Below are 27,187 nucleotides of genomic sequence, written 5' to 3'. Positions count from 1 at the left end.
CGACCCTGCTTCTTGTCTTTCCTAGGCAACCATCGCCATCGCGCGCTGACATGACACCCACCATCTTTTTTCACTATTTATATGTAGGATTCTAATCTTCACTTTCTTACTACTTTTATTATAAAGATAAGCACCACATCCACCAACATAACCATTACCATTATTTTTCCCACCATGACTGCACCCACCACCTCCAATGGTCAGGGAAAGAGTGCAATTAAATTCTTAGTATCAGATGCTGCACTTTTTCATCTTCATGAAAGCCATACCAAAAATTCGTTTGCCATTTGGACTGCTAGTGAATTGAAGCATCATAAAATGAATTATGAACAATTCAAAGGAGATGAGGGCACAACAAGGCTGTGAGGCCACCATTGCTGAAGAACAACCGTGGCGCAATGTATCTGCCTGGACACAGATTGAAAAAGACAACACATTTCTAAACATATTTGCTCATCGTGTGAAGAAATTGAAAGTTCTGATGATTAAAACACACTTGTAACGATTGTTTTAAAAATGTGCCAGTTAGCGAAAATATTCATAACTTGTGTTCTGTAAAGCAATCAAGCGTCTTGCATTTTGCAAGGGAAACAGTCGCCAGGCAGCCAGAACCATGTTGCACACCTCGTTTTTACAAAAGAAAAGTAAATGGTTTTTATTTAATAAAGGTACAATATGATTTGTGTCAAACTTTATTAATTTATTTTTCTGTAATATTAATGGGATCCTTTAATTGTACGAGTTGTGAAAGCAAAAATGTGTCTCATCAATTCCATAAGTGCATAGATTAGACATTACCAGCTTTGTAACATAAAATATTCCTTTTGTGTTGCATGGTCCATCTGTGTTGGCAGGTGTCCCTCCGCATGCAAAGAGTATCAGTAAGTGCCATCTCGCAAGTACAGTTAAGTACCAGGGAGAGTAGCGTCTCCACGTACAATAGGCCACAGGAGACGTCACTCCACGTGTAGTGTTGTCCTACGTGCAGTATCACCTGGCAGTGTTGGGTAGTGCAGCGCGATAGGCTTAATCTGAATGTGCTTTTATTCATGCTTGCTGTGTTTTAGTGTCAGGTAGTTATGTTATATTCCTGCATGTGTGAAGCTAATGACAGGAAGTGAATAGTTGAGTTTCTCATCGCGTGCTGCTTTTTATTCATTTCAATGAAGGTCAAAAGGAGGCAGTAACGAGCCATCGGGGAAATAAGTTATTGAAAATTACATCAAATATTGCGAGAAATTAGAGGTATATCACTTGACGGACGCCGTGTTAATTCAGTAATTCAAGCTCGGCTACTGGCTTGTTTGATCTGATTAAAATGAATGAATATAAAGTAGGAAAACTCGATTATAAAACTCTTTACCACATTCATATATGGGTAAATTCCAGTCCATGAAATTTCTTAATTTCGGAGTATAACATCCTTAAAATGTTACAGGAGAGGAGATGAGAATTCTTGCTCCCTTGCAAAACACCCAGAACTGTCAGGCAGCCACTCAACAGACAATACAGACAACCCCTTCTGCCTCTTTTACTAGACAGAGAACACAAACACTACTCAACGCCAGGATTGCAGAACTCTTTTTAGTCATCCTCACAGGACACGCAAACCTAGTTGTGTTCTGACACGTGACTCTTACAGACGGGACAGTCGTCGAAGGCGCCGACAGCGTGCTAACAGACACCGAAAAACTGGTGATGGCGGGGCAAGGTTAGTAGTGAAACCGATCCTTGTTTGCCACAGTGAGTGACTTCAGCTTCCAGTAATGAAGGCACAGACCGAAATGAGGGACAAGTTGCAAGGAGGAGGACAGCAATGTGCCTGGTGTTGGGGCAAGATGGTCATGTAGTTCTAAGAGGATTAGGTTGAGGGGAACAGATGAATATTTCCTCTGCCAGGTGCGTCTAGCTTCCCTTCAATTTTGACTGGTGTGGATCATCTAAGATAAATAGATCGTGACGACACTTGACTGTTCGCAGGTGCTGCTGTGTCCTGGACATCTTATTCATCCCTCACATTGCTTTGCTAACATTCCCTACGAGTCCTTGTTTGACTCGCCTGGCCCCATCAGCCTCACCTGACAGCCTTAAAATCTTCATCTTGCATAAAGGAAATATTTCGTCATCCTTCCAACTTCATATCCATGGCCAAATGCGAATAGAACTTGTCTCTAACAACTTCATTTCCACATCATGACAATCACATCTATTGCACATATGTGACCAGTAGTACTCAATCAAATGTGACCTTCAACTTTTGACTTCCACTTTCTTATCTTTTCTCTTTTCGCACTGTTACCTTTCTCTCTTACCTGCATTATATGTACCTGTGCCTCGACCTCCCGGCGGCTCACAGGCTTCACGTATGTCCTGCAGCAACAAGAAGAGAAGCAAAGGTGAAACGGTGGATGAATTCGACGCCAAGCTGATGGACATGTACACCAATATCTACACAATGAGACAAGACCTGGAGCGCATGAAAAAGCCCATCGGCACTAAGGACAATCCCGCCAGGACGTGCAGGGACCTCTTCTACGGACACCCCAAGTTCAAAGGTTCGATATTCATTTCACTTAACTGTTTAAATTTTATTAATTTGCCTATTTCCATTCTATTTTTTTCACAAGATTTATAATTTTCTTATGTTGCTTTATTAGTGGAAGTACTTAGGTATGCTTTATATAGGAACAACCACCCATAGGACAGATAGATTCTTGCAGCTTCCAATGTATTTCTATGTTCTCGTGCAAACTCAATATATCCAGTGTTTTATTATAAAATCATTATATCTTAAACTACAAGCTGAATATATTGTTTGCACATGAACACATTACTATGATAATACATTCCACTGGTATATTGGTCTACTTGGTAAACTGTATTTCTGCTTATTCCATCTTAAGAGTTTAGTTTTGTAGTCAAATACTGGATTTCTTTGCTAAAGGAAAGCATTTTATTTATTCTTTACAGGTTATGCACTTCAAACTTCTTTTCCGTCTTTCCTATAGATTAAGTAACGGCGCGCGCGCGCCGTGTGTGTGTGTGTGTGTGTGTGTGTGTGTGTGTGTGTGTGTGTGTGTGTGTGTGTGTGTGTGTGTGTGTTTACATTTACTTTTCCTGCAGACGGCTGGTACTGGATTGACCCTAACCTCGGAATGCCTGACGATGCTGTTTACGTCTTCTGTAACATGACCGTGTCTGGGGAGACCTGCGTATTCCCAGACATCCACTCCTCCAAGATCATCAACATTCCCTGGAGGAGGACGTCACGGGATGGCGCCTGGTTCTCAGGGCTGCGGGGTGGCTTTAGGGTGAGAGAGAGAGAGAGAGAGAGAGAGAGAGAGAGAGAGAGAGAGAGAGAGAGAGAGAGAGAGAGAGAGAGAGAGAGAGAGAGAGAGGAGAGAGAGAGAGAGAGAGAGAGAGAGAGAGAGAGAGAGAGAGAGAGAGAGAGAGAGAGAGAGAGAGAGAGAGAGAGAGAGAGAGAGAGAGAGAGAGAGAGAGAGAGAGAGAGTAAAACTATTTAATTCTACATACCACTCTTCCTGACGTTGAAAGGACTACATTGGAATCATAGAGTTTAAATTTCTAAGACAAGACTAATGCTTCTCTTCGTCCCCTATTTCAACGCAGATCACATACGAGACGACGGGCGTAGTGCAGATGACTTTCCTTAGACTCCTCTCCTCGTACGCGTACCAAAACTTCACCTACACCTGCATCCGTTCCAAGGCGTGGTTTGACGAGGAGAACCTCAACCACAACAAAGCCATCAGACTCATGGGGCAGGACGACCAAATATTTTCCATCGACACCATCAAACCCAATGTTATTACTGACGGATGCGCTGTAAGTGGCTATATTATACCTATTTATGTCATCATATCTTCTTATTAGTGTATTCTTCCTTGAATCGCATAAAAATAAAAATAAAAAATTATTATGAGAGAGTTAGCTTCGGAAGCCCTTAAGTGGCTACATTATGTCTAATCCTAGTCTTACATTATTATAGTTTTGTATCTAGTATGTTTGTACTCTCCTCTTTTTAATCATATAAAGATCAGCGAATTCACGTCTATGAGTACTTTGTAAGATGGGTTGGGCTAGGTTAGGTTTAAGCTAGTTTTCTTTTAAGTATCTATCAGTTTGTCTATTTAGATATCTGAGTAACATTTTTTAACATGATTTAACTCCTACATATAGGTGGCTTGACTAACTCTCATAGGATTCCTATTCTATCTCATTAATGCATTAGAATCAAGGATGAATCTGTGCATTTCAAAGCTTTGGTACTAATGATATAAAAAAGATAAAAAGTAACTCTCTCTCTCTCTCTCTCTCTCTCTCTCTCTCTCTCTCTCTCTCTCTCCAGACGAAAAGTGGAGTACCAGGAGGACAAGCCCGAACGGTATTTGAGGTTCGCTCGAAGACACTGGAACATCTGCCTCTTGTCGATTTCCAACCTACGGACTACGGGTTGCCCAACCAAGCGTTCGGGTTCGAGGCGGGACCAGTGTGTTTCAAGTAGCTTTGTAGGACGCCCAGGACCCTACAGAGCGGCTCTACAGTCTGTTTTGCGCTCGTCTGAGCCTTTCAACTCGTGGCCTTCTGTTGTTGCACGTCCGTCTACTCCTGTCGGCCACTACTTCCCTCCGAGGTCGTGGAAACTTGGAGGCAGCCAGAGAGAAGCTACAGAGGCCGCGTGGAGGGAGCAGAGTGTGCGTGGACCAGACATGGCAGTCGCTCTTCAATGTGGAAACGACTTCGTAACAAGGACACGACCATGGATCTTACGATTATGTTGGATACACTTTCTGATGACAACCCGCGCGAGTTCAGACCAGGTACCAGATACTCAAGGCCAGGACCCAGTGTTGACGACCGACCTGACCCGGACTTGCCGTAGTGGAGATCGTACTAGTGATGTAGCTAGCAGCATCTGTGAAAATCCTCCTCTCGACTCGCGAGGCTTGGGGCTGGACAGTGAGATGATGCGTGCCCCAAGTCGAGGTGTGAGGCGCGGCGATGGTGTGTGTAATAATTGTACAAAGTGTATACAGTTGGGGTTAATGTGCTTAATTATTATTATAAGTCAGGAAGATGTCGAAGGAATCACTGCCAGTTTCTCTGTTCCTTACTTTCACCCGCTGTCCTACTCTCTGTTCTCTGGGGGCGATTTAGGATATTGCTTATACTTTAAGGTTAGCCTTTTTTACAATGTGTATAAAGTCCTATTGGAAGAAGTGTCCAATTATGTTTTCTTATTAAGCAAGAATGGATCTATTCTTGAATAATAATTGTAGAGTTTCTTTTATCAGTCCTTTTTATGAATGTGTGTGTGTGTGTGTGTGTGTGTGTGTGTGTGTAATTCATTGTTTGATCTGCTGCAGTCTATGACGAGACAGCCGGACGTTACCCTACGGAACGAGCTCAGAGCTCATGATTTCCAATCTTCGGATAGGTCTGAGACCAGGCACACACCACACACTGGGACAACAAGGTCACAACTCCTCGATTTACATCCCGTACCTACTCACTGCTAGGTGAACAGGGGCTACACGTCAAAGGAGACACACCCAAATATCTCCACCCGGCCGGGGAATCGAACCCCGGTCATCTGGCTTGTGAAGCCAGCGCTCTAACCACTGAGCTACCGGGCCGTGTGTGTGTGTGTGTGTGTGTGTGTGTGTGTGTGTGTGTGTGTGTGTGTGTGTACCTAATGCGCGCACGCATTACGTACATTGGTGTGGATGTGTGTGGTCAAGTGACAAAAAATAAATAAATAAAAACACACATCTCAGACCTCTTGTGTGTGCTTTTTTCTTTTTCTTTTTCTGCCTAAAGAGAGTACGAAGTCACCGCTGTCATTATGCTCAATCTCCCTCCCTCCCTCCTCCCCTCCATCTCTCTCTCTCTCTCTCTCTCTCTCTCTCTCTCTCTCTCTCTCTCTCACACACACACACACACACACACACGCACACACACACACACACTAAGGGTACATAAAAATCTACCGAAAGAGGAAATAAAAACTACGACACACAAAATATAACTGAACAAATATTTTTTTTCATATAGAAGCTGTAAATCATTTTATCAAGGTCATGGAGCCATTTTAGCTAAAGAACAAATGGGCTATGCCTGAAGGTTGGCAGAGGCGCTGTTATTACAAAATCAGTGAGGTTGTTAATGCGACTTTCACCAAAACAAAGAAAAATCTCTGGGAATTAAACGCCATCTATTTAACGATGATCACTTTCACAGAATGTGTAGCTGTATATTGATACATCTACCTTTGTCTGTCTGGAGGTAGTCAGCGAGACCTTGAGTAAAAGAGAAAAATTACTGGTGATTTCACGGTATCTATTTAATGATTACTACCTTCACGGAATCAGTTGGGGGATCTAGCAAATTATTATCTTATTGTGTCTGTCTGTCTCTCTATCTAGCCATTAATTTAACTTATTCTATTTGTTTGTAGCAGGGAATTTGTATTTGAGGAAGCTATCAACGGGTTTCAGCTATATTCTGTTGGAAAGTGAACCTGGAGGTAATGAATATTTTATCAGGTGATTCTTGATGATGATGATGATGATGATGATGATGATGATGATGATGATGATGATGATGATGATGATGATGATGATGATGATGATGATGATGATGATATTAATGTTAGTGATAGTCCGATGAAGAAAACGAAAAGACAACATCAAAAACAATAACAGAGAAATAGCAGAAACATCAACATCATCGTAATCATCAACAACAACAACATACTAGAACAAAAAAGTCAGTAAAATCTCAGCGCTTCAAACATATGCATGAAGAAAGACAGGAAAGAGTTCGAGTTACAGTTTCCACACGGTGAGTGATGACTGTACACGCACTAAGGGACCACATGGGCGGAGGGGGAAGGCAGTCATCGTCAATGGTCTGCCTTCACTTGACTGAACAGAGGAAACACACACACACACACACACACACACACACACACACACACACACACACACACACACACACACACATACACACACACAAAGGCACTGCAATGGTGGTGTGTCTCAGGAATGTGCTCTTCAATCTGCGTTGTCTACAAACATGAGTTACAATAATAATGTCAAATGTCTAAACATCAAGCTACGTGACTGGTTTATAACTATGTAAGGACACAATCGACACCAAACTACACTCCTATTTATGCATACTCGTAATAATTCGAAAAGAAAAACTATACCTAAGATTTTAAACTACTGCTGTGAGAACTGTAAGAACAAAAGGGCATAAGTGGAAAGTAAGAAACAAGGAGGCTTACATGTGGCAATGCCTGAAAAAAACATAATCAAAATAGCAACAAAATGCTAGGCACATGCACCGTAATAAACACACTTACTTAGTTATTTTCACCTAACAACCTCATTCATAAAAGGATCAGTTTATTCTCTAAAATGACTTGAAAAGACAAACCTAAACTCATATTTTCTCTCGTCTTTTCTGTGTTCATGAAAAATTTTCATATTTTTCTTTCTTTGGCACAGCAGGCGCAGCAATAAAGGGATAAAGACATAAGGAAAAAAAAGGAAGCTACAAGAAGCCATGAAGTCTAAATTTGAAATCCTCTGTAAAAGACCTGCGTAATTCTTACGTAATACGAAGGGTGACTGTAGTGCAGAATGGAAAGTGCGGTCCCATAATGCAGCAAAAAAAAAACAAGAAAAAATAAGCCAAGAAAAGCTGGAGAAATTCTTAAGTTTTTTCTTCTTTTAGATAAAGATAAAAATAACATTCTCGACGGTGGATGAGTTCAGTAAATTTGTCAATATGCTAGTTCGATTTTTCCTTGAAATGAATATTTTCGAATATTCAACTGACTTTCATCGACGAATTCCATTAAGCATTACCTTACGCTATGATCAGTCTCTATGTACAGTAGAATCCCTTACAGTACAGAGTCTTTCAGGCATCCAGATTTTATGTATGTTTCCGAATACGTACGTATCTAAATGGCTTTCATCGGTCAATTTCGCTAACATTACCTTATAGAAAATTATCATTACTAGTCCATTGCTGAGATCCTACTGTAGTAAGGCCTCTCTCCAACCCTCTTGTCAACATGTCTAAGCTACCCAACACAAACAAACTCATTCAATAACACAGATAGCTTCCAAACTTCACCCTGCCAATCATTAGTTAATCATGATAAAAAAAAGAATAGGATAAAGTGGAGTTGGATAATTAAGTAGATAATTCACAAAGGAAACAAATATCAAATCATATCATTATATTGATAAAAAAAAAATCTTCTTATGGCATATTAGAGAAATGGATGAAAGATAAAATAGAGAAATAAAAACATAAACAAAAATCTAGCGAAACTGATCTGCTTTGCGTGACGATCCTTATTACGAAAGACTGGCAAAAACATATCTCTAATTTTGAGGATGAACGATTCAAACTCTTACTGAATCTGGTCATTTCTGTCATGGTCCTTCTGCTGCAGTTTTTCTTCAGAATCTATTCTATTCTGCCCTAGATCGGTCTCGCATGAAGAATATAAATACCAATAAATAATATAAATAAGTACTCAAAATATGAATATATGATAAATGAATATAAATTACTGACTAAAAACAAACCTTTAACTACTGAATGACAGAGAAAAAAGTTCATTAAACATTTCATTATTTCTTTATTAATAATGTACGCGACAGAGTAGAATTCACAACTACAACCGATCAAAGTAATACTAAATTAAAAAAAACAAAGTTACGATTAGCGTTGTGGAGTGTTTGATGTTATCCAGCACGTTATATGAACTGATACGAGAGAGAGAGAGAGAGAGAGAGAGAGAGAGAGAGAGAGAGAGAGAGAGAGAGAGAGAGAGAGAGAGAGAGAGAGAGAGAGAGAGAGAGAGAGAAATTAGTGAGATTTGCTTTTCAAACGTACTATAAACACCTACATAACTACAGATTCTACTCTCTCTCTCTCTCTCTCTCTCTCTCTGTGTGTGTGTGTGTGTGTGTGTGTGTGTGTGTGTGTGTGTGTGTGAGGAACGGTTGGGTGCGTGCGGTTGTAGCGGTGTTGTGTTGATGAAGAGCGTGGAGATGGAAGAGTAAGATAGAGAGGAGGAGAGGGAGAGGGATAGATAAATGGATATACAAATATACAGAGAGGTGTATCCTTCCCCCATCTCTCTCCCATCCCCACCCCACTCACTGATGGATGACTGATATCGAGTCTCGCGATGAGATGTGAACGCTGGGCTCACAAGGACACCTCAGAGTAAACAAGCTGAAGTAGCTCTCGGCCGGGGGGAGTAGGGAGACCGGGATGCGTTTAGGATTCAGGGATGCTGCCGTGAGGGGAAAGGCGGATCCGTCCCCCCTCGCCGGTACCAGTGTGCCTGTAACTTTAGCACATACTTAAGTTCCTTCCACTTGTGCGCCAATACACTAGAGGAGGAAAAAAAATAAATAAACATCATGACGTGATCCGCTTCTTCATGTGAGTGTGAAAACTGAGTGCCGTGTATAACTCAGGTGAACTTCATTACGCTGTCAAATAAAAGCCATAAAACAGATTTTTGTGTCGTATTTAGAGAGATAACTCCGTGCTTGCTAATCGGCGTTGCTTTAACCTAGGGCAAGCACAAAAGTCCTTCATCAGATGTAAAGAAAGAGGCCCATGTACACACTATTGTGGGATTGCAGGAGCAAGGCAACAAGCTTAAGAGAGGAGCGACTGCTGGCAGACAGTAAACAGTAGTGCCTCCAACACACCAGAACTCTGCCCGCCCGATAGATCCCCCTTTGTTTGGCGTACCCTTAGCCTCCCTCCCCTATAGGATGCATCCCCAACCCCGCCTCTGTGCCCCACGCAAGAGCAGAGTCTCTGGGGACAAAGAGACGAAGTTAGAAGACTTTACCAGTGTGCTGCGTGCCGTGGACAGGGTTATAAGCGGGAATCCGGCAGCTGAGGGTTGCTCTGTGCTGAGGCCGTGGACAAGGGCGGCACTGTTGGTCGTGCTCCTCCATCCTAGCCATCCTCACCGTACCTCCCTTACCTGCCTGACGCACGACCAGCACTATCACCTTGCCTTAGTGCCCTGAGTGCTCCACCGCGAACACTTGAAAAACAAATCCTTTCCCAGTGAATCTCTCGAGTTATTGCGAGTTAACCAGCACTGGAGATCAAAAGAAGGCACGTCACGAGCGGTCTTCCTGCAGGTGGCGGCAGCGAGGGACTCTACTATCAAGGGAAGAGGGCGGGAGAAGCCCCTCAAGTCAGATGGGTTCAAACAAAGCGCTGTTAAATCGTAAGGACTGTGGCATGGTGGTGAAGCGGTGCACAGATTGTTAGCTCGTCTGTACATGCCCTGCTGCAGATTCGAGGAATATAATCAGTATGGTTCCAGTAACTAGAAATTAATCGTCTGCCTCGCTTGTTCAAACAAAAGACAGGTGGGGAGTGAAGCAGCCGGTTTCACGTTCTCCATGGTGGTGTGAAAACCGACTGTCCAGGACCCTTCAGCATCATGGCCACCCGAACGTGAGTACACTCACATATTTTAGTATTCGTACAGGCAACTAAATAGCATGCATGAATGATCATACTTGATTTCCTTGCAAACTAACCCAAGTTGCCTTTGTGCGAGGAACGCACTATTACATCACCGAACATCACATAGAACACGTGTGTTTGTGTGTGTGTGTGTGTGTGTGTGTGTGTGTGTGTGTGTGTGTGTGTGTGTGTGTGTGTGTGTGTGTGTGTGTGTGTATATATATATATATATATATATATATATATATATATATATATATATATATATATATATATATATATATATATATATATATATAGAGAGAGAGAGAGAGAGAGAGAGAGAGAGAGAGAGAGAGAGAGAGAGAGAGAGAGAGAGAGAGAGAGAGAGAGAGAGAGAGAGAGAGAGAGAGAGAGAGAGAGAGAGAGAGAGAGAGAGAGTCAGTTGATGAAAACAGAAAAAAAGCAGTCAAGCAAGCCATGATCGAGACAGCTGCCACATACAGGTGGGAACTATGATGGGAATACATGTGCAAAAGTAATAATCATCCTTTCGTGAACGCCTACACACACACACACACACACACACACACACACACACACACACACACACACACACACACACACACACACACACACACACACACAGACAGACAGACAGGCAGACAGATATATAACAGAAGGTTGGCTAAAGCACTTATCTCCAAACTCGTCACTTCATCGACTCCGTGTTACCGATCTCCTGAGAAAACAAATGGGTAAAAGAATTAGATGTAAGGATCTTTTTTATTTGTTATTATTCTTCAAAGACCTCCTTCATTGTAAAATTTCTCGCTTCAAATGTACACTGGTTTCACTCATTCCACCCACTAAGATGTTATCCATTTTCATGACTTATAAATCAACCAGACAATCAGCCTGTTTAATATTCTGTCTGTCGATTGCAGTTCATTTTTTTCAACTTGTCTAACTACTTACCTGTTTATCTAGTTACTACCTGTCTATTTACTAGATTGCACACACACACACACACACACACACACACACACACACACACACACACGTTTTACATATCGATGTGAAGTGTGTGTGTGTGTGTGTGTGTGTGTGTGTGTGTGTGTGTGTGTGTGTGTGTGTAATTCACCACGGTCGTCTACTGGTCACCCAGCCAGCCTTCCCCATTACGGAGCGAGCTCAGAGCTCATACACCGATCTTCGAGGCCACAATCCCTCGAGTTACATCCCGTACCTACTTGCTGCTAGGTGAACAGGGGCTACACATTAAAAGGCCTGCCCATTTGCTTCCTCGCTTTCCGGGACTAGAACCTGGACCCTCTCGGTTGTGAACCAAGTGTGCTAACCGGTACACTACGCGTGTGTGTGTGTGTGTGTGTGTGTGTGTGTGTGTGTGTGTGTAATTCACCACGGTCTTCTGCTGGTCACCCAGCTAGTCTTCCCCATTACGGAGCGAGCTCAGAGCTCATAGACCGATCTTCGGGTAGGACTGAGACCACAACACACTCTACACACCGGGAAAGCGAGGCCACAACCCCTGGAATTACGTCCAGTATCTATTTACTGCTAGGTGAACAGGTGCCACACATTAAAAGGCTTGCCCATTTGCCTCGCCGCTTCCCAGGATTCGAACCTGGGCCCTCTCGATTGAGTCGAGCGCACTAACCACTACACTACGCGGTGTGTGTGTAATTCACCTCGGTCGTCTGCTGGGCACCCAGCCAGTCCTCTTCATTACGGAGCGAGCTCAGAGCTCATATAGACCGATCTTCGGGTAGGACTGAGACCACAACACACTCCACACACCAGGACAGCGAGGCCACAACCCCTCGAGTAACATCCCGTACCTATTTTTACTGCTAAGTGAACAGGGGCCACACATTAAGAGGCTTGCCCATTTGCCTCGCCGCTTTACGGGACTCGAACCCGGCCCTCTCGATTGTGAGTCGAGCGTGCTAACCATTACACTACGCGGCGTGTGTGTGTGTGTGTGTGTGTGTGTGTGTGTGTGTGTGTGTGTGTGTGTGTGTGTGTAATTCACTGTTTGATCTGCTGCAGTCTCTGACGAGACAGCCAGACGTTACCCTACGGAACGAGCTCAGAGCTCATTATTTCCGATCTTCGGATAGGCCTGAGACCAGGCACACACCACACACCGGGACAACAAGGTCACAACTCCTCGATTTACATCCCGTACCTACTCACTGCTAGGTGAACAGGGGCTACACGTGAAAGGAGACACACCCAAATATCTCTATCCGGCCGGGGAATCGAACCCCAGTCCTCTGGCTTGTGAAGCCAGCGCTCTAACCACTCAGCTACCGGGCCGTGTGTGTGTGTGTGTGTGTGTGTGTGTGTGTGTGTGTGTGTGTGTGTGTTTGTAATTCACCTCGGTCGTCTGCTGGTCACCCAGCCAGTGTGTGTGTGTGTGTGTGTGTGTGTGTTCACTACATATACAGATACAAGAGGATGATTAGAGCCCTTGCAAATTTAACACCATTTGTCTGATCCATGGCTGTTTCTGTCAAATGAGCGGTTGGCTCACTTGGCTCCCCTGCTTGTAATGGGGACTGTCATGTCATGTAGTATTAGTGTTGGAATTAGTAGCAGCAGCAGCAGTAGTAGCAGCAGCAGCAGCAGTAGCAGTGGTAGCAGTGGTGGTGGTGGTGGTGGTGGTGGTGGTGGTGGTGGTGGTGATGGTGGTGGTGGTGAGTGGTGGTGGTGGTGGTGGTGGTGGCAGTGGTAGTGGTGGCAGCAGCAGCAGCAGCAGCAGCAGCAGTGGCAGCAGCAGTGGTGGTGGCAGTGGTGGTGGCAGTGGTGGCAGTGGTGGTGGTGGTGGTGGTGGTGGTGGTGGCAGTGGTGGTGGTGGTGGTGGTAGCAGCAGCAGTGGTGGTGGTGGCAGCAGCAGCAGCAGTGGTGCAGTGGTAGCAGTGGTGTTATTGTTATTATTGGTGCAGTAGTGGTGGTGGCAGTGGTGGTGGTGGTGGTGGTGGTGGTGGTGGTGGTGATGGTGGTAGTAGCAGTAGTGGTGGTGGTGGTGGTAGTGGTGGTCAGCACCAGTGGCAGTCGGCATCAGCATCAGCACCAGCAGCAGCATCAGCATCAGCAGCAGCAGCAGCAGTGGCGGCAGCAGTAGCAGTAGTAGTAGTAGTAGTAGTAGTAGGTGGTGGTGGTGGTGGTGGTGGTGGTGGTGGTGGTGGTGGTGGTGATGGTAGAAGTAGTAGTAGTAGTAGTAGTAGTAGTAGTAGTAGTAGTAGTAGTAGTAGTAGTAGTAGTAGTAGTAGTAGTAGTAGTAGTAGTATAAATATTAGTCATAACATCTGGAGCAGTAAAAACACCACCACCACACTTAATATAATCATTATCACCACCACAATAATAGTAAATAACCATTATAACAGCTCAAACCCTTTCCTTTTATCACCACCACCACCACCATTACCACTACCGTAGAAACACAAACACACAGTTCGGGGCCTCACGCGGGTGTACGTGATGGGGACAGCGGGAAAGGGGCGTTTTAAAAGGACTGACATGAGGGACAAGGAGAACATTACCCGGAAACGCAACATTGCATCACATTAGTCTTTATCTTCATATGTTGACTCATTAATTTGTTTAGGTAATGTCTCTCTTTGTGAGCTCCTTGATCTATTACTGTGCTTCCTCTTGGCGCCTTTGTACGCAGTTATTAGGAAATAAAAGCAAGTGAATAAAGAAACATATTGTGAAAGTTAACGAAGCACTTTAAAGTTTTCTTCACTCTCCTTACTTTAAGTTTAAGACAATGCAGATGTTGATTTTATTCTGACTGGTTTATATTTTTCGCTTTGCAATTTATAATCCTTCTTTGTCTTTTTTTTATAATGTACTACTACCATTAATATTTCATCATAGATAAATAAAAACTAGCCATTTCATCCCCTTTTCCTTTAACATTTATAATGCCATCTTATTCCATTATCGTAAATCTTTCCCTCATTACGTCTCCCTGTGTTCAAGTTCAATCATATTTCGAGATACAAGTTTATCTTCATTTTATCACATCGTACCCTTCCTCTTCCCCTTCCCTTCTCAGTGGACTGTTCATCAAGGCTCGTGTGCCATTACCCTTGGTTCGCCTTGTGTCCGTATCCCGCCGGGAGGACGCGGAAGGGTGAGTCTGGAGGTCATTGCCAAACAAAGACTTAAGTATTCGCAGCGTGATAAACAAATGTCAATTTAGGAGAGTGCCAAGTGATGTAGTGCAAAGCAATATGGATCAAGGTCAGAAATCGAGTAACGAAACAGTGCCTTCTCTGTTTGTGGAGTTTTCCCTCAGTCGTCAAATTCTTTACTCTTTTTATAATGTAAAGGAAGCTCTGGCGAGGGACAATAATAAGGTAGGAAAAAAGGACATACTGAAGGAGATAGGCCCAGTAGTATAGAGCCAAAAAGACTAACTAAACTAACTAAAAAATGAGACAAAAGAGAAAAAATGAATGCAGATGTTTATTTTGACCATAACACTGTGATCTTATATTCTTAAATCTTTAGTTCTCTCACCGGAGTTACTTTTCTCAGCCTGTAGCAGAGGTTATAAGGATTTTCAAAAGTAACTTTATGATTTACATCGTTTAAAGAAATATACTGTGCATGTAAATAGAACAATAATACCAATAAACACGCGACTTATCATCTCTGATCTCGGAAAATACTTGCTGTGAATACAGAAAGCGTTAAAGAATATGATCATATGTACGAGTGGGATGTGGAGATGGAGAAAGGGGTGTGCTGTGAGGGCCAGCGTCAGGCCGCGACGAGAGGAACTTGCCTAGACTATAACCAAACACTTCCCATCCATTGGTCATTGTCTGCTGAACACGACGAAGGGCGCGACGAATAAAACTATTTTTCCAGTGCCCATTTTCCTCCATTCTCACATCAATAAGAAGAGATGAGGTTAACACACGGCATAATAGCTGCTCGTGAGCGTGAATATGATCATGTTGCCACAAGAGTATACATGAACTATAATTTACGTCCTGGAAGATTATAAGGCTATATTACACTTTTTAGTGGATTTCAAGAATAAAAGGTATGAACTTTGATTACTTTTTTTCCATAGAGAATTATGATCATTATTTTTGTTTTTATCCTACTTTTTCTTTTTAGATTCTTATATTTCCCATTCTATCTGGCACAGGAAAAACGTCTCAAGCAGCATTCGTAAAACGTGCTGACCAACTAATTTCTGTACGCGCATTGCTTTCATGCACGCACAGTCAAGGTCAACAGTCCAGTAACCTCGTGGACTTACGGACTCACCCTCACTGTACTTAGCGTTCTCTTCTCCCCATCCTCCCAAATACAAGTCTTCTAAGCCGCTGACAGTCTCGTTACGAATCCAAAAACTAATAGATTGTAAACAGATCAGTAAACAGATAAGAGGACTTACGACTCAGAGAAAACCAACGATCAAGAAGTACAGGTTTCATTACTCAACAGTTTGTCATGACTAGAAATGCACAATGTCAAAGTTCATAGATAATTCTTATCTATTATTCATATTCCTTTCGTCTCCTCGATCCATCAGAGCAAATTACTAAGCTATTCACCATAACCAGAAGGTATAATGTCGAAAATCATGAATAATCTTTAATCATTACTCATGTATATTCTTTTCCTATCCTCTACCCACCTAAGCAAACTACTAAGCTATTATTGACCATGACATGACAAAGACCATGAATTAAGTGCCTATTACTCATATTCTTTTGTCCTCTCTCTCCTTGATCTACAACTACAGATTGATACGTTCAAGAGGATTAGTGATGGTGGTGGTGTTGGTCGCGGCGTCAACAAACTGCAGCGCTTCCTCTATTCTACTTCACCCAGACGCCTCCCTCCCTTTGTTAGCGGAGCAAGAAGACCCACGCCACGGACTGAGTAACCTCACTCACAACGCACCGTCCTTCTCCGTGCTGCAGGACAAAGAGTACGGAGACAACGGGGGCTTCTTCCTCGATGAGTTTGAAGCAGTCACGAGGTATGATGATTAAGTGATTGGCTGCCTTGTTTACTGACTGAATCGCTGACCAAATGATTGACTGACCAGATGACTGACTGACTGAGTGGCTGATTGATTTAGCCCTCTGAATACTAATGAGAGAGTAAACGAATAGGAAGAGAGAGAGAGAGAGAGAGAGAGAGAGAGAGAGAGAGAGAGAGAGAGAGAGAGAGAGAGAGAGAGAGAGAGAGAGATGAGAAAACTGTATGATTGACTGACTGACCGGTTGACTGACTGATTAATTGGTAGGTGATTTGATTGAATGAATGATTGGACGGTTGACTGGCTGACTGACTGCGTGATAAATTGACTAACCGAATGATGGACTGACTAAATGACTGATTGACAGATTAAGTGACTGATTGACTTTACCTTTGACTACTAGTGGGACAAGTAATCAGCAGGAAAGTGAATGGGGAGGAAGGTAATGAGATGGTGAAGATGAAGGCAAATACGAAGGAGACAACAATTAAGATAATGATGGAGACGGTAATAACCTTCGCTACTATATATAAGTAACTTTAGATTTGAGGTTTAAGATTAGACAAAGAGCTTTGAATTAACCCTATGACTTATTACATTGTTTCGTAACCACTAATCAGTCTGAGACATCTAAGTTCTAATGAGGGGCAAAAGAAAAATAAATAAATAAATAAATATATATATATATATATATATATATATATATATATATATATATATATATATATATATATATATATATATATATATATATATATATAAAATAACTATTACAAGTACTAATGTGTTGGAATTAATACAATCATTCTTTTTGTAATGTCTTGTGAAATTATACGACTACGGAAGATTTGCACCAGCTCATTCCAATCATAACATAAAGGTAAAGGAGAAACCACAATAGTAAAAGAATTAGGTGCCACAACAAAAGAATGACATAATACTGCATTTACCTACACACACACACACACACACACACACACACACACACACACACACACACACACACACACACACACACACACACACACACACACACACTGCAAAGGGGCAATCAAAATTAACAAGAGAGCCATTTTCTTAACTCTCTAGAATTCTATATCGTTACAGTTTTCATTAACACTCATTCACTTTCCTCTTTGCTACATAAAATGACATAACATCTTTAGCCTGGAGGGAAGGAAGGAAGAAGGGAAGAAGGAATGATGGAAGGAAGGAAGGAAGGAAGGAAGGAAAAAAAAGAAAAAAAAAATCATGAAAGAAAGAAAGAGAATGAAAGTAAAAGCAGGAAAAAAGAAAATCATGCGCGCTTTGGGGTCTGAGGGGTCTCCAAGCGCACGGGTTCGAATCCTGTCCACGGTCCAAGTGTAGGCTGGGCTTCCTCATTAGGGGTAACGGTTCCCTAGAGAGTGGGCTTTGAGATAGGAGGTACCCTAAACAGTATCCCCTTTAGCCCATAAATTCCCGTGAAAAGCCCACATGGTATAAATAGAAAAAAAAAACGGAAATAAACACACAAAGAAAGAAAGAAAGAAAGAAATATCAGAAAAGATATTTCAATATCTACTAGACAGAGAGAGAAAAAAAACTCGACTCATGGTATAATACTAGAGTTTAGCTTAGCTTTCTTTTCAACAGTTCACTGTTACCCCGTTCAATTCTTTCCGCAGATCAGACACGCTGGAGTGCCCGAGTGCTAACGTGATCACAACTCGCTACAAGTGTCAAGTGAAGGATCAGTGGGTGGACTGCTACCGGAGACACTGCTGCCAGGGGTACAACTTTGTGGCCGGGAGGTACGGCTGTCTAATCCCTTATTCTCTTCCCTCACTCCCTCCCTTCACAGCTCTATTCTCTCTCTCTCTCTCTCTCTCTCTCTCTCTCTCTCTCTCTCTCTCTCTCTCTCCAGTGTTTTTGGAGGTGACTTAAAGAAATATTTCTCAATACACCAAGTGAACAGCTGTAGTAAATACATAATAATTCATTTACATATCCATCCAGTACCATAAGAACATAAGAAAGTAATGGATGCTGCAAAAAGACAACAGGCTTACACGTGGCAGACCCTGTAATATGAAACACACCCACCTACTTCCGCCTAGCATCAGTATCTATCAATTTCTCTAATCTTCTTTAAAAGGTCCCTAATGATATAGCATTAACAATCTTATTACTGAATTTATTCCATTCATGCATCACTCCATTTCAGAAACAATTCCTTCTGGGGCAGGATTCACTAACACTACCTAATTGAGCATTATGTAAGAAGAAAAGATAGAAACCCAATACAAACTACGGCTCCGTAGAGCGACTCACTAAAGATTTCTTAAGATCGCCATCTTCGATACTTTCTTTTCAGCTGTTCCACTTCTCTGGTAGTAGTCTCCGCTAGATGGCATTAGTGCATGGTTGACACTTTTTTTTTTTTTTTTTTTTTTACTTCAGACAATAAGAGCGCTTTTTCCTCGACGGACATTAACCAATCAGCAGCTAGTAGAAACAAATAATGCGTCATAATCACACGATACAAGAGACAGTAGTGTCAGTGGAGCCCAAAAGAGGGTTACAGGGCAACTCAACCCATAACCAACTAGGCCCGTTGTCAACTCGGCTCACCTATACCAACTCGGACCACTGTGTGCACCAACGCGGCCCATTGTGTACATCAACATTATTAATGATCTGCAAGTTACGAAAACATATGTTTGTTGCTTCATCAACATTGATGAGTTTAATAAAAGATGGGAATCAGTCACTGCCAAACATTATTATATGTATACAAGTGAAATAAAGGCCATTCTTACATTGCTCTCTCTCTCTCTCTCTCTCTCTCTCTCTCTCTCTCTCTCCCTTCACCATTCAGTAATGTACGTCACTGCCAGGCACTCACACCTCCAAGATCACAGCTTTACACTGTACACATTATCGCCAAAAAGTCAATGAACGTCTTTCTAAATTCACTGAACTAATATTCGTATCTCAGTCTTCTGCCCTGCTCAGGCCACTGACATATGATAATCTCATTTGCAATTAGCCTACATATTTCACTCTCCTTCGTTCCTTTTCGGCCACTATCATGTGCTAATACACTTGTATTTTCATCTGCATGTAATTCTTTATTTCAATCTACTTCTAACCTGTGGCTTCGTCAGTGTTTACCTCGGGGATTGTGTAGTGGAGAAAAGGCGCTTATAGGTCCGAGTTACGAGAGAGTGCTTAATTTTTTAGGTAAGTATAAAGTCCGTAAGCAGAGATATGGACTTCTTAATGATTTAAGAAATACGTAACTGTTTAGTAAATTTGGCCCCTGATCTCTGTTTTAAGTCTAACTACTCAAACTAGAAAACATTATTTCATGTTCTGTCCAGAATACTGATCCTGATAATTTCTCTGCCTATACCTCACAAAGCCCTCTCTCCCTCACTCAGATGCCTCCCGGACAGCGTGGACCCTTGCTCACAAAACTTCTGCGAGCAAAAATGTTCTGTGTACTTCGGACGAGTCATCTGCACTTGTTTCTCTGGCTACAGGTTCAGTCCGGAAAACCATAAGAGAGGGATTACGCCTGTGTGTCTGGGTACGTGGGAAAGTTAGATCTACATTTCTGAAAAAAAATTTTTTTTTCTTTTCTCTTCTCTCTCTGTGATAAAAGATAAGTTACGTAAAAAATCATGATCTGTTTCAGTTTGAATGTATTTAATCTCTCTCTCTCTCTCTCTCTCTCTCTCTCTCTCTCTCTCTCTCTCTCTCTCTCTCTCTCTCTCTCTCTCTCTCTCTGTGTGTGTGTGTGTGTGTGTGTGTGTGTGTGTGTGTGTGTGTGTGTGTGTGTGTGTGTGTGTGTGTTATGGATTGCTTCCTCTGCCACCTGCATCTCTCTCTCTCTCTCTCTCTCTCTCTCTCTCTCTCTCTCTCTCTCTCTCTCTCTCTCTGTGTGTGTGTGTGTGTGTGTGTGTGTGTGTGTGTGTGTGTGTGTGTGTGTGTGTGTGTGTGTGTGTGTGTTATGGATTGCTTCCTCTGCCACCTGCATCTCTCTCTCTCTCTCTCTCTCTCTCTCTCTCTCTCTCTGTGTGTGTGTGTCTCTGTGTGTGTGTGTGTGTGTGTGTGTGTGTGTGTGTGTGTGTGTGTGTGTGTGTGTGTGTGTGTGTGTGTGTGTGTGTGTGTGTGTGCGTGTGTGTTATGGATTAAGCTTCCTCTGCCACTCTCTCTCTCTCTCTCTCTCTCTCTCTCTCTCTCTCTCTCTCTCTCTCTCTCTCTCTCTCTCTCTCTCTGTGTGTGTGTGTGTGTGTGTGTGTGTGTGTGTGTGTGTGTGTGTGTGCCATTATGGATTAAGCTTCCTCTGCCACCTGCATCTCTCTCTCTCTCTCTCTCTCTCTCTCTCTCTCTCTCTCTCTCTCTCTCTCTCTCTCTCTCTCTCTCTCTCTCTCTCTCTCTCTCTCTCTCTCTCTCTCCACTCAGCCTTCGTACGTTAATTAGGGTATGGATTTAATTGGAAAGTTTTATTCTTGTGTTAGGTGTTAGGGAGAGAGAGAGAGAGAGAGAGAGAGAGAGAGAGAGAGAGAGAGAGAGAAGCTTCAGAGAACACACACAGACACACACACACACACACACACACACACACACACACACTCTCTCTCTCTCTCTCTCTCTCTCTCTCTCTCTCTCTCTCTCTCTCTCTCTCTCTCTCTCTCTCTGTCCTACAATTTCTAGTTACTCACGATTAACATATACTTAATCTTACCTTACCTATACCCCACATCTAGGCAGAGCCATGTCATATGAACCACATCATATATATATATATATATATATATATATATATATATATATATATATATATATATATATATATATATATATATATATATATATATATATATATATATATATATATATATATATATATATATATATATATATATATATATATCGCACACCTACAAGAAAGGAGCACCACTGTTACCCTCTACCTGTCCTCTATCCCCCAGACATTGACGAGTGTTCTAGCGGGACCGCCGTCTGCCAACACGAGTGCATCAACGAACCAGGCTCTTTCAGGTGTTCCTGCCGTCCAGGTGAGGTGAGGGTAAGGTGAGATGAGGTGAGGTGACGTTAAGTGCCGTGAAGTGAAAGGTGGTTGACATAAAGAAAGGGGAGGATAGTTCGATACATTAGTTAGATGATCTGTAAGTGCTTGGCTATAAATATCCTTCTCTCTATTGATTGCAAGGTGTTGATGGTGCAGGAAGATAACAAATACCACTAATTTTGTTTCTCAGTTAAAACTGTCTGTTCTTTTTCAAAATCTATAAATACAACATTTGATTTTTTTATATTTTGGTAGCAATATTTTCTTAATACTCGTACTGTTCATTCCTAATAAAGAAAGAGTACAAGCAGCTAAAATTAGTTACCTAAAAGCATGATGTGCATAAGCTTCATGGATGGGAGAATGTAGAAAAGGAATGGTTTGGCCTGTCTATAGCCTGTCCAGTGATAATTTTGATTTGCTTTTTAAGAAGTAAGAAAATATCGTCAAAAAAATCGTTATGGTTCTGGTGTGGTGAAAGACAAAGAAAAAGTAACTGAAAGGGACAAGGTTCGTTAGTTCACGAAAGAAAGGAAGGGCAAGAGGGTGAGAAGACTACAATATGTGAGGAGTGTGTGGGATAACTGCACGAACTTTGGAGCAAACGCTGTCTTATGTCATTCCAAACAATGTTTGCAGTTGAATGAGTAGTTTCCTGAAGGGTCTAGCAAAGATAACAAGGGAAATTATCCACGCTGACACACACACACACACACACACACACACACACACACACACACACACACACACACTTTCCTCACTCAACATTGCTCCACAGGTTTCCGCCTTCGAGGAGACAACATCACTTGTGAGTTGGAGAGCGAGGGTGGGGCTGTTCCCTCTCCCAGGCAATGGGACGCCTCATCCCCCCCAGAGTCCGCCCAAGCCCGCGAGCGTTCTCATAGGCGTAACCAAGGCAACGAGTGTTCCGCGTCCTGCTCCTCCGTTGGACAAATGGCAGCAAAGATAAGGAGTCTTGAGGAGAAGGTGAGTAGATCATGGAAATAATCACGAGTCATGATGAGCACGGCGCACCAACTTTGTGCTCCTCTGCCGAAATAATGTCCTTGACTCTTTTTCTTCATTTCAGATCGACGCTCTCAGTACCGCGGTGAGACTGTACAGCTTTGCCGCTGGTCTTCCTGGCCCTGAAGGTCCCCCGGGGCCCCCAGGATCTTCAGGACCCCGTGGCTTTCCAGGTGAGTTGACAAAATTTCAACTCAATTATTAATGAAGAGCACTATATCTTGTAGAGTCATTACTAAATATTTTGTTCTGTGTTGGTGATTTCGTATTGTTACGAATAATTTGTATCCGCATCATTTGAAATAATTGTGTAAATTACTGTATGGTAATGGATGTATTGGCAAGGGAACGGTGAGTCTATGAGGCTGCCAACTGAATTAAGTTCAGGTGGTGACTGTGTCCGACAGGTCCAGCAGGGTCCCCAGGGCCGCCGGGGGAAGAAGGGCCGCAAGGGCCCCCGTGGACGGCGCCTCCAAAGACAACGGTTGCGCCGTTGCCGGCTGATGAACCTTTCACGAAAGAAGATTTTCCCCTCGACTCATGGACAGTCATCACAGGACAAGGCCGCCGCAAGTTTTGCAGGTGTCGTCGAGGAGCTGTGGTAAGTGTGTGTGTGTGTGTGTGTGTGTGTGTGTGTGTGTGTGTGTGTGTGTGTGTGTGTGTGTGTGATTCACTGTTTGATCTGCTGCAGTCTCTGACGAGACAGCCAGACGTTACCGGTCCTCTGGCTTGTGAAGCCAGAGCTCTAACCACTGAGCTACCGGGCGTGTGTGTGTGTGTGTGTGTGTGTGTGTGTGTGTGTGTGTGTGTGTGTGTGTGTGTGTGTGTGTGTGTGTGTGTGTGTGTGTGTGTGTGCGTGCGTGTGTGTGTGTGTGTGTGTGTGTGTGTGTGTGTGTGTGTGTGTGTGTGTGTGTGTGTGTTTATGATTCATAGAAATTAAATCTGCTTGCATGTTTGCAATTTGCAATACAGTGAGGTAAGAGATGTACTGAGAGGAAGCAGACTCTATTTTAGAGGATTGATTTTTACAGTAATGATCACAAAAGGTGCATTCTGTTTTCCTCTTCAGGGACCGCCAGGAGCGAGTGGGAAGCCAGGACCGAGGGGACTGCCAGGGATCCCCGGAGTGCCAGGGGAGAAAGGAGATCCAGGCTCCTTTGACTTCCTTAACCTCATGATCGCCGATGTCAGACACGACATCCAAAAGCTCCAGGAAAAAGTCTTCGGCGACGAGTTGTACGTTCTTTTCTTCAGTATAATAACGCAATACTAATGTCACTTGTTTCGTTACATTTTGTTATATCTTAAGTCTTAGGAATTAGGAAGAACGAGTGTTTATAGGAGCCAGTATTCTTAAATGGCTTACAGTTTTAAATGTACTAATTTCTATGACCACAAAGACGATTACTCGGATCTCATGGACCGTTTTCCTATTAAAGATGCAGAATGTCTGTTAGATTAAACCATTACTTGAACCGTGAAAGCATTTAAACTATCTCGAGGATCATGAAAGCATTCTTGAAAACAGTGTTAATTTCCATTAAAACATGTTAAAAGTAATCGAGATAAGCCACTGATACGTTTGGTAATACTGACCAATAATTCATGCGTCTGCTCTTTCAGGCCTGAGCCTTACGACCTGGCAGCAGCAGTAGCACGAGGAGAGGCATCCCAGGCGGCATGGCAGAAGAAGTATCGTTCCCAGCTGCAAGAAATCGTGACCGAAGAATATGATAATAGGATATTCGGAGCAGCTGCTCGTTTTCAGCCACATCTTCTTCAGCTTGGAGGGGCAATGCGGGCTGATCAACTTCAGGATGACTCAGGCAATTCAGTGACTGAGGCGTCCAAAATACCCCAGCCCAGCCCCAGACCTGCACTGTCCCAAATGATGCGGCCGGATCCCTCCACTGAAGAAGATAGCATTGTTCATGAGCAGGTACTGACAGTGGAAGGACACACTCCATTACCAATAGACTTCCCTGATGGTTTCTATGACACCCATTTGGTCCACGGCGACTCACTACTGGAGGAGTACATATCGCACTACGACTATAGTCAGTTGCCAGAAGCGCATTACATATCAGACTACGCACTGGACGCACCTTTTCCATCATCGCAGATTCTGTCATTTTCACCTTCACGTACCTTTCACTCAGCTGGCCCGTCGGCTATTACCGCTGACAGTTCTCTTCATCCATCACCTAGTCAGGCCCGAGCCTCCCCTGGTAGAAGATCGTTGGCTGACGACTCAATGCCAGCTCAAGGAGAGAGAGAAGGGCAAGTGTATGATCAGCTGAACAATGTGCCTATTGACTTGTTTTCCTCTCAGGACTCAGAAACGTTGGAGTCCAAGATGCAACCAACGATGACACTTCAAGCAAGAAGTTCCCCAGATCTTTCAAACAGAGACTCCAACCCTATAGACGCTCCCAGAAGACTTAGCTCTCAAGAGGAAGTCACGAGGGATAACGATAACGTTAATGAGGATAGGAATGGGAATAAGGATTCTTCTACTTCAGTGTTAGAAATCAATAGGTCACGCATTAGAGAATCTGAGAGGCTGATCGAGATGCTGGACGATATTCTTAGGGAGGTAAATCTCACAGAACAGCTCTCCCGTACACCTCGAAATCCAGATGAATCTTCGTACTTCCAAAGCGACTTTCCACAGCATACCATTTCGATGCATACCTTCAGCGACGCCTCCTACAGCTCCTATATCAAAGACAACAACTCTGAAGACACAGGCACATTTCCCTTAGACACCTCAGAAACTTCCCAGAGGACCGACGACACTCCAATGACCTCATTTGTTAGTACCACCTCGTCGAGCCCTCAAGAACCAGCGCCTCAACTCTCTCAGGAAGAAGGGGATGTCGCGTGAAGAAATGACTGTCCCTCCAGCAGCTGCATAAATTACCGTAAGTCGTCGGAGTTCATAAGCCTTCGTGATTTTACGATTCTGTAGCTGATATTTGTTAGTTGTCTGGATGCCTTTCCTCTACCTATGTATGTACGTATGTTATCGACAGTGCTACTTTCATTACTTCTCTTATTATTATCATTATCATTATGAGTATTGTTAGAGTTATTGTCATAATATTATTGCTATTATCATTATCATAATTATTATTATCATTATTATCATTATTATCATTATTATAATTATTACTATTATTATTATTATCGATATTATTATAATTATCTTTATTATTATTATTATTATTATCATTATTATTATTATCATTATTATTATTATGATACTTACTATTTCATTCTATAATTTCATTTATTCTGTTACTCTAATTGTTATCATTGTCATGACTATTTCTATAATCATTAATGTACAACCACTATACGTATATATCTGAAATAATGAAGTGAAGACGCTCGTTTATGAACTAGGAAGGCTGTACTGGGACAAAAATAAATAATAAATAAGTAAATCAATATAATTTAATTAGAGACAAGCGCATTTTGAGTTGTCAATGTGTGGCGCCAAACACAAACGATTAGCTGCAATGAGCGGCAATGTTGCTCAGTAACTGCCGTGATGATGAGAATAAAATCAATATAGTGAGAAGAATGGCTTGTCTTTTGAACTCTTCGCGGTATGAATCGGAGAGGGTGAAAGGGCCCCGAGTAGAATGTCCCTTCTGAATCACTTCTCATTATGGTATTATTATCTGGAGGATCAGTCCTCCGCGGCTACTTGTTCCCACCCCCGAAACACACACACACACACACACACACACACACACACACACACACACACACACACACACACACACACACACACACACACACAGAATGATGAGTGAATCTTATCCTTGCCATGATACAAACAATGAAATTCTGGAACTTGTAAATGGTTCGTTTTCTAAGCAAGAGTATCTAAAAAGAAATAGTTCTCTAATAAGATAATTTTCCTGTTGATAAGATAGGATTCTTAAAGGCGGTGGCGTAGTGGATAAGGTCGTGAGCGTGGGGATCGAATTCCACCAAGTATACGGCCTTGATGAAACTTTGCCATTTGTTGAGTGGTTTAAAGTTATCAACATGTCACCATGATACCCAGGTTCTAGGTGGTTACACCAAAAATGCGCTTGAGTCCTATGGGCCTTAATATATGACATTCTACTCATCATTCTAATCATCACTATAAATAAATTTGCTGCGCCACTAATGGGTGGAAGCTTAACAGCGCTTCCAACACTCTTCAAGTTACCTACAGGCGTTATAGGGCAGGACATAAAAAAAAAAAAAAAAAAACCGTGTAACCCGTGTCGCCACTCTAAAATAAAGAAAATTACAACCTGTTAAATGCCAGATATAGGAAGAAGAAAAGTTTTAGGAATACGATATCTGATTTCAGCAAATTAGAGAGAAAAGGAAGGGATCAGGTGACGGGACTAATGATCTCAGAAGCATTAGTGTTTCTTTGTATCGTAACGAGACTGTTGCTTTCCGAAAAGAAAAAAAAAAAACTTAGG

General features: G+C 42.5%; 2 protein-coding genes across 5 annotated transcripts in view; both read left to right on the top strand.

Moving 5' to 3' along the window:
* Positions 1–5,294, top strand: part of LOC123504823 (collagen alpha-1(V) chain-like) — a 48,664-nt gene extending 43,370 nt beyond the window's left edge. For 2 of the 4 annotated variants that reach the window (XM_045255669.1, XM_045255667.1), the window contains 5 exons: positions 1,643–1,711; positions 2,377–2,555; positions 3,124–3,311; positions 3,631–3,846; positions 4,370–5,294. In XM_045255669.1, coding sequence (XP_045111604.1) covers positions 1,643–1,711; positions 2,377–2,555; positions 3,124–3,311; positions 3,631–3,846; positions 4,370–4,525 — 808 coding nt within the window. In that variant the 3' untranslated portion in view covers positions 4,526–5,294. The remainder of the gene's footprint in view (positions 1–1,642; positions 1,712–2,376; positions 2,556–3,123; positions 3,312–3,630; positions 3,847–4,369) is intronic. The other 2 variants (XM_045255670.1, XM_045255668.1) reach the window with 1 other exon arrangement.
* A 4,610-nt stretch (positions 5,295–9,904) lies between these two features.
* LOC123505005 lies at positions 9,905–26,140 on the top strand. Its single transcript, XM_045256015.1, has 10 exons — positions 9,905–10,545; positions 16,340–16,579; positions 18,250–18,375; positions 20,008–20,156; positions 21,565–21,651; positions 22,444–22,652; positions 22,756–22,864; positions 23,099–23,292; positions 23,761–23,927; positions 24,315–26,140. The coding sequence occupies exons 1-10, from the start codon at positions 10,532–10,534 to the stop codon at positions 25,576–25,578; spliced, it is 2,559 nt and encodes an 852-aa protein (XP_045111950.1). The 5' UTR covers positions 9,905–10,531; the 3' UTR covers positions 25,579–26,140.
* Positions 26,141–27,187: the final 1,047 nt, after the last annotated feature.

This window comes from Portunus trituberculatus, chromosome 17 (assembly GCF_017591435.1).
Source record: "Portunus trituberculatus isolate SZX2019 chromosome 17, ASM1759143v1, whole genome shotgun sequence".
NCBI lineage: Eukaryota > Metazoa > Arthropoda > Malacostraca > Decapoda > Portunidae > Portunus > Portunus trituberculatus.
Note: the sequence above shows the minus strand (reverse complement) of the source record. Positions and strands in the feature narration are given on the sequence as shown.

Bases quoted from the DNA above. Each gene is read 5' to 3' on its own strand.
- LOC123505005 (XM_045256015.1), top strand. The intron at 16,580-18,249 runs GTATGATGATTA...TTCTTTCCGCAG, and splicing joins GAGTTTGAAGCAGTCACGAG to ATCAGACACGCTGGAGTGCC. The intron at 22,653-22,755 runs GTGAGTAGATCA...TCTTCATTTCAG, and splicing joins TAAGGAGTCTTGAGGAGAAG to ATCGACGCTCTCAGTACCGC.